Raw genomic sequence first — 8,715 nt, 5'->3', positions numbered from 1 at the left:
ATATTGTGAATATTTAGAACTTCCAACCATTCAAAAATACTCCATCTTGATATTTTTATTTTTATTTTCATGTTTAAAAAATTTCAATTTTAATCTAATTTTTAATTTTTAACTTTAATTGTAGCCATCTGTTCAAATTGGAATGAAAATATATTTAAATATACCATTCACAATTTCACATTACTCCATATTTGAAATTATTTATAATAAAAATACAAATTGAAACAATATAAAGGAATATAAAAATTATATACAAACTTTTTATATTTCAATATGAATAAACAGCTATAATTGAAACTGAAAAATTTCAAAATGAGTTAAATTGAAGATTTTGATAGGTTTACAAACGGGAAAAAAAAAATTAAAAAGTCGGATTTTTATTGAAACTATTTGTCTATTAATCTCCTATGACCCTGACTTTTGAGGGCCCTGCACAAAACCCCCTGATGTTTAAAAACGGACGCAAAACCCCCTGATTTTCGTGGAGGCTATTATAAAACCCCATAAAACCCGAATATGACCAAAATATCTATGGCGCCGTTTTTTTCAGTCAACTGTCATTCTTTTTAAAAGAAAAACTGACGGCGCCACGTCAGCAAAACACCTTAAAAATTTCAAACACCCAACCCCTAATTTAATTTGAAAAATACAAAAAAATCAAACTAACCCAATGTAATTCAAACCATTCGATTAACAAGGATCTGTTCTTGAGGAGCAGATCCGACGATCTGTTCCTCCGACGGATCTGTTCCTTTTTCGATGACCGGAAAATTTTTCTATCATCATTAACTCGAAGAAGATGACCGTAATATTTTCCGGCGGTGGTCGGATCGGATGCGTTGACCGAATGGTTTGGGTTAGATTGAATTGGGTTGAATTTTAGGGGTATTTTGGATATTTTAATTTTTTTAGGATTTTTTGATGACGTGTCAGCTGATGTGGCACTGTCAGATTTTTTTTTAAAGAATGTCAGTTGACCAAAAAAGACAGCGCCATGGATGTTCTTGCTTCAAAGAGTTTTGTGATATCCGCCACAAAGATCAGGAGGTTTTGTGTCTTTTTTAAATCTCATAGAGTTTTGGACACGGACCCTTAAAAATTAGGGCCATGGGTGATTGATAGCCAAACTGTTTAGAAAGCATACCCTGGATAGAAATAAGAAAAATAAAATGAAAAAGAAAGTTAGATTATTTAAAATAAATAAAAAAGAAATGTCGCTGCCCAGGATCGAACTGGGGACCTGCAGCGTGTAAAGCTGTCGTGATAACCACTACACCACAGCGACTTGAATGGTAAGGTCTAGATACCGACGTTCATAAACATATGAAACAGTTTTGGCAAAGAAAATATATATATGCAACTCAATAAAAAAATACATAATAATTGTCAAAATTGCTCAAATGATTTCCCACAAACATGCAATGCAAAAAAATAAGACATTCTTCTGGCGAAGTAACAATATATCAAAAATGCAATTGTGGAATAAGTATGGTTTCCTTTTAATTATAGCTTATATATAGTCTTTTCTTCCTTTTGGAGTCTAATAGTTTTGATCATTAAGTTTATAAAAAAATGGGTTAATTACATATAAAATCACCACCTTTACACGAAATTGCAAAAATAACACGACCTTTAAAACGTGGCAATTCAGGGCAACACCTTTCATTTCTTTTCAAAAATAAAACGGGCACATTTTTAGTGGCGTTTTTGCTGACGTGGCGTGACACATGGCACTCTCATCGGGTGTCCAAGTCAGCAAAATTTTATCAAAAAATGTGCCCATGTTGTTTTTGAAAAGAAATGAAAGGTGATGTCCTGAATTGACACGTTTTAAAGATCGTGTTATTTTTGAAAATTCGTGTAAAGATGGTGATTTTATATGTAATTAACCCTAAAAAAATCAAGGATTAATCAATTTGGTCGTCCTGTATTTTTCAACTTCTTTTTCAAGATCCTTCATATTCAATGTCACCTTATTTAGTCCATGTTCAACTTTTTTTCCGATTTATTAACTCCCTCAATGGACGGAATTACCCGCTTGTTTTAGTTCCGTTAGCATGAATATAAGAATAACCTCTTGAACAAAATGATATAGTATAAATACTTTTAAAAATAAGAATGTTACAATATATATAGGAACGATCCTGAATGACTTTTATTTATAATTTTTCAATATGTAAATTTTTGTACCGTTAGTACTTAATGACCAGTGAGTACTCGCAGATCATTCCGTCCATTAAAAATTTAATAAATTGTGAAAATACTAGTATATGGATCAAGTAAGATAAAAACCTGAATATGAAGGATCTATTGAATAAAAGCCGAATAGTGCAGAACGTGCATATGGATTCTACCAATAATCAATTTATATTGTTTAGTTTAAGGTTTAGAGAAAAAAATTAGATAATTCTATTTAAATTTAAAAGTTATTGGCATATAAAATTCAATTTTTTTACCTTTTTACCGATTTAAGCACTATTTTTAAAATTTGGCGGTAAAAGATCAAAAACCTTTGATTTTGTTTTTTGCATCTTCTAGTATTAATATATTTTCCTTTTACAAAATGATGTTGTTTTGATGGGTTTTAATAGTTAAAATGATATCAGATAATAATTTTGAGTTATCAAATACCAAAAATAAAATATTATGTTTCAGTTGCTATAATTTTTTTAAATTTTGTTGCAAACTAAATTCAACAATCAGATTAGTACAGATTGAATGTATGAAATAAAGCAAAAGAGAGAAACTATAAAAGCACTAAGGAGTGGGGTTTAGAGCAACCTGTCTGCATCCATACCTTACATAAATAAAAAGTTGAATTGATTTGAAATCCGAATTTTAATTATTAGTCAAATCGGGTCTGCTATCAAATTCTAGCAGTTTCTAACAATCTAGAGAAAATAAAAAGTATGCTATTAATAACTTTTAACATGTCATGTTTTAAGAAAATAAATTTTCACATTTCCAAAAACACCACATAGAGATATAACATAATCTTTCATTATCATTTTGATTAGACCTAATATCTTATAAATTTCCGACCTTATAACTTCTTTTCGATCCGATTCTGATGTTAAAAAATTGTCAATTTTACCATATTTCATATTTTATCGTTTTAATTGTACTCTGAAATATTAAATTGATATCTTTTTCATTTGAAAAAAAATTAAAAATCGTAGCATATATTAATTATACATATTTAAAATTTAGTTCGTTTTAATTAAATTAATTGAAAATTTAAATTAATTTTAATTTGATTATGATTTTTAGTTAATTTTTAAAAATAAAAGATTTATTTATATTTTTTTGAATGGAAATAAATTTAATTTTATCTGTAAACATGGTTAATTGAATCATTTTATTTTTTAAGTAAAAAAAATTGATAAAAATTAAAAAGTTGGCTACAATTGAAATGATAAGATGCAAAATAGTAAAAATGACAACTCTTTAACGTCAGAATAGAATCGAAAAGGAGCTATAAGAGCGGAACTTTTTAGGCCATTTGATTACATGAAACAAATTTATAGTCATCTTCTTTCTAGTATATACTATTTAGGATTTAGGATTTATTAAATTAACGTAATTATTCATCTAATAAATAAAATAGTAGTATTTATTTGTAAACATATAAAATAATAATAAAAGGTATTTCATCTTTGTAATAATGTGTTTGCATGAAATATTTATTATTGTCTGCATAGTGGATACACTTTGGATATTGCGAGAGCCTTCCGTGCACCCAGCAGATGGCCTTCCCACTTCCTCAGCCACATCGATATGTCTAAGGAAAAAAAGAAATATTCAATCCAGTATTTTCTTAATTATTTTTCTGCCATCTAATGTAATACTTTGCTTATTAATATAATTTTTTTTTCCAAAAATATACAGTTTATATCACCATAGCAGATTGTGAAATTAATTGATTAAAAATTAACCTAAAGTAGGGACAAAGCCATGATTTTTCTTTTGAAGAGGTAAAAAGTATTATAATTTTCATTCAAAAACTAATATGATAAAAAATAAAAAATATTAAATTTAACTTCATTAAATTAATAAAAATAACTGAGTCTATTTCAATATAATATTAAATATCAATCATGAATTTTTTTTATATAATAATAAAATTTAGACCTAATTAGGTATACAAATATATTAATGACATAATTAATTTTTTTAATAAATAAATAATTAAATAATTTAAAATAATTATATTAGCTAGTTTAGTGTAGGTATAAGAGTTATGGTATAATTTTTTTTTTTAGTATCAGTAAACTCTATAAAAAGGACTTGAATTTTTTGAAGGGGCAAGTGCTATGGAAAGCCCCAGCCTATCTCTGACCTAAAGCATAGCTATTTTCAAATTTTTTAGACACAATAATTTGTTATTTAGGTTAAATCAATTTTCAGATATTTTTTTATTCATAATCCAAAATTATAAAATTATAAAATTGTAAAATTTTCAATTTTAATCTATTTTTTAATTTATAATTTTAATTGTAGCCATGTATTCAAATTAGAGCGGAGACAAATTCAAATATGTCCTTCGTATTACTTCAAATTATTCTTATTTATCTTTTACCTCAAAAAGATATTATAGACATTTTTAAATTTTTTACACTCTAATTTAAACAAATGACTCGAATTGAAATTGAAAATTGAAAAAAAGAGCTAAAGTTGTAACTATAAAAGTTTGGATCATAAATAAAAAAGTCAAAAAAGAAAGAGTATTTTTTAATGAGTAAGTTTTTTGTTTATTTTAAGTAAAATCATTTCAACTTACATTTAGAAAATACTGTTGTTGAAAATAACCTTCTTTTTATTTTATTTTTATAGGAGAGTATGTCCTTTTATCTTTTTTATTGGAGATCATATTTCCCCTCATAAAAGCATAAAAACAGACCTTCCTAAGAAACATTTTAAAATATAGTCAAAAATGTTCAATAATCAACTAATCTTTCATTAATTAAATTAATCGTGTGTGCAAAAATGTATAAAAAACGGCTTTTTCTTGATGATTCTTATAATCTAACCTCAATTTGAATAGAGCATTTTAAAATTCCAATTATAGCTCAATCTTATTAAATTATTTTTTGTCTTATTACCAATTTACCATGCTGCCCATATATATAACTATAATATATAGTCCTCCTCAACAAATAAACAAATCTCATTCGACTTTTTTCTACAAACTTCCAAAACAGCAATCAACATGTCACTATACTATATGTCGATCTCAAGCTGCAATAAAATCTATCATCTTTTAAATAATATTTCTTTATGAATGCTTAAAAGTTAATTAAAAAAATAAATTAATTAAGACGAGAAATAGTCCACTTTCCACAACCCTAACTAACTATTGCATAAAATTGAAACCGAATTGAAATTTTCTTTTAGTAAAATTGTATCAATTTTTTTTTTTTTAAATCGAATCAAACCAAACATTTAAAACGAAACTAGTTGATCGATTGATTTTTTGTTCAATTTTTTTTTCTCAAAGGCTAATTTTTTTTATTAATAATAATAAAAATTACAGATGAATGATTCCTCAACACATTGAATTTATACATGTTTGGGTCAATTATTTAAATTTGGTTTACATAAAAATTTAACTAAACAATTTAATATACAAAACCGAATCAAACAATTTTTTTTATAAATCAAACCAATTTGAGTTTATAGTTTGGTTTGATCCGGTTTTCGCACATCCCCTAATCCTAACACTAAAGCTGACCAGTAATTTCCAAAATATAAAAACTCATTGTGGTATAAGAAGCAGCCTTTGCATTAAGAAAATTTTTGGATATTCAAAATGTCAAAAAACTTGAGCATATTAACAAGGAGATTATCATCATCTTCTTCATCATCAATATCAAGCCAGCAGTCTCCAAAAAATAAAATTGCAGCTCCATTTTTGTCGAAAACTTATGATTTATTAGAAGAAAATGGCTTAGGATCATCGTCTCCTTCTTCGTCTTCATTAGGAGCTAATTATTATGACATTAATGGCAAGAAAATTGTTTCGTGGAATGCGGACGGAAGTGGATTCGTAGTCTGGTGTCCGGCCGAGTTTTCGGAGTTCACCCTGCCGAGATACTTCAAGCATAATAATTTCTCTAGCTTCATTCGTCAGCTTAATACATATGTGAGTAGTTTTTTATTTTTTTTATATGAATAAATATAATATAGTCCATGAAATATATCAGAAAGAAAATGTTTTGAAGACATTATTTTCAGAATTGTCTCAATAAACTACCATTTATTTTAAGTGATGATATATAACATATGATAAACACTGGAATATGATGCAAATTTTATTTGAGTTCTATGTATTTTGATAAGTTCTTGCTTAATTTGGGAAGTAAATCATCATAATGATTCGTTTTTTTCTACTCTTTAATTGGTTAATTATATTTCAGATTATTCAGGATTTTTTAACTTTTAAAATAACTAATTCAATCAAAATTAAAAATTGAATACATAAATATTTAAATAAATCAAATACAATTGTATTCATTTAAAAATAATTTATAAGGCTATGTGGAATTAACTTGAACCAATATTACTATTCTTGTTTGATTATTAAACAATGTGATTGATACAAGATACTAATATGGAATTGTTGTCCTTGTTTTCTTTCACATGATGTAAATAATGTTGATAATTCTTAAAATGAAAACAATCAAAGTAATGGTGGATTTGATTGGAAATTTTTTTATAAAATTTTGTGGAATTAATTTGTAAATAAATATGGTTGTATTTAGCTTAATCATACATTTTTTTTATTTATATTAAATTAAATATTAAATAATTAGTTTATAAATAAATAAACTATAAAGTAGAATCAAACAAATAAATAGCAGTAATATTTTAATTTTTTACTGCTTTAGGATTCAATTTGTAAAAATATATACAATTTACAGAAAAGTCTTTATATAATGTATAACATGGGCAAGTTGGTTTATACTATCATATTTCTCTAGGACTTTTCACGATTTTACTTCTATTTCTTCTTCCTAGTAAGTCAAAATAAAAAATGTGAAATATGTTTAAGTCATATAATCGACTTATGTTTCTAATTAAGTCAAATTTAGTACATTTTGTATGCACCAAAAGATAATTATGTAATAATTATATTTAATTTCAAAAACAGGCAATTACAAGTCGCCATTAAGGACCTTGTAAGCTATCTATCATTGGTTCAGGATTTTTAGATAATTAACTCAGACAATATAAGAATTTTTTAGCTTATAGCTACCTCAGTCTGAATACACACAATAAATTAATAAAAAGTGTAACTATTCCTACATTTTAGTCCAAAATTTAAAAACCGTCAATTTTATTTCATTTTTCCAGTTTTCAGTTATCATTATACATATTTTTTCAAATTAATTTTTTAATTTGAAAAAAAATGCAAATATGCTCTTCACATTTGACATGTATTTAAATAAGCCTCTAACATTTTAAAAAGTACTATTAAAGATTAAGACTGTGTCAAATATAAAAGACATGTTTGAACTTTTTAAATTAGAAAATTTTTAATTTAAAAAAGAAATAAATACAATTGAAATTGAAATATAACATTAAGTTGACATAAAAAAAAATTGAAACATAAACAAAAAAAATCAAAAATGTGGCATACTTTTTCTTAATCAAGCCTTAATAAAATTCTAAAAGGTAAAATGATTGTATTTTCATAATTATACTAAGTTGAAGGAATTATTTTTTAAAAAATAGTCTGTTAATTTTACGATTCTTAACAATTAAAAATTAAAAATATTTTGAACCTTTAATTTATTTTTGATAAAATGCAGGGATTCAAGAAAACATCATCGAAGTTATGGGAATTCAAGCATGAGAAATTCCAAAAGGGCAATAGAGAGATGCTGGTAGAGATCACTAGAAAAAAATGCGAGCCAAGTGTTTTTCCGTCATTTCTGAAGGCATCTAATAACGAAGAGGCTATTGCTGTCAAAGAAAACGATCGATTGATGAAGGAGGAGAATTGTAACCTTAAAAGACAAAATTTGGAGCTACAAATGCAAATAGCACAATTTAAAGCCTTACAAACCCAATTGTTGGATTATCTAGCACAATATCAACATACTAAAATTAGAAGACTATGTTAATTGAGGAGTTTGGAGAATAATTTAATTGAATATTAACTAAATTCAATTGTTGATAAAAAAATTCAGATTGGTGTACTTTTTCATGTATTTTCTCAAAATAGGCTTTCTGCTGAATTTAAAAATTACACATGAAAACTACATTGTGTAATTATTCTCGTTTGGTTTAAAAAGAAATACAGTTTTCCGAGAAATAGTATATATTTTTGGCATTTTATTTTTCAGAAAGTTAAAGGTCCAACTTTTGTTGACTAGGAAAATTCAAGTAAAAAATAATACCACTTCTAAGTTTAATTACGCTATTTAGTTAATATTATTTTTAGAATATAATTAATTGAAAGATAATTATAACTTCTCAAAAAATAAATTATTAAACAAAATTATTATCTATTTTATATTAACTTTCTGAATAATTAATTCTTGAAAAAAAAAATACTTTTCATGAAAACTGTATAATTTCGAACCAAACATGTATATTCTATTTATTTTTCATTTCATATTTAGTATTATAAATGAAATATACAAGAAACTGAAATATTAGGGACAATACAACTACAAAACAGAAATTCAGGAAGAATATAGCTATAAATTA

At 25.6% G+C, this 8,715-nt stretch overlaps 1 protein-coding gene and 1 non-coding gene across 2 annotated transcripts; one reads left to right on the top strand and one right to left on the bottom strand.

Annotated features, from left to right (window-relative positions):
• Positions 1-1,212: 1,212 nt before the first annotated feature.
• On the bottom strand, positions 1,213-1,285 carry TRNAV-UAC (transfer RNA valine (anticodon UAC)). The gene has a single exon. It is a non-coding gene; the product is annotated as a tRNA-Val (tRNA).
• A 4,519-nt stretch (positions 1,286-5,804) lies between these two features.
• LOC126665616 (heat stress transcription factor B-2a-like) lies at positions 5,805-8,193 on the top strand. Its single transcript, XM_050358452.2, has 2 exons — positions 5,805-6,142; positions 7,812-8,193. Exons 1-2 carry the CDS (start codon positions 5,810-5,812, stop codon positions 8,124-8,126), a joined length of 648 nt encoding a protein of 215 aa, XP_050214409.1. The 5' UTR covers positions 5,805-5,809; the 3' UTR covers positions 8,127-8,193.
• Positions 8,194-8,715: the final 522 nt, after the last annotated feature.

The sequence above is a fragment of the Mercurialis annua genome, linkage group LG1-X (assembly GCF_937616625.2).
Source record: "Mercurialis annua linkage group LG1-X, ddMerAnnu1.2, whole genome shotgun sequence".
NCBI lineage: Eukaryota > Viridiplantae > Streptophyta > Magnoliopsida > Malpighiales > Euphorbiaceae > Mercurialis > Mercurialis annua.
This window is presented reverse-complemented; position numbering and strand designations above follow the sequence as displayed.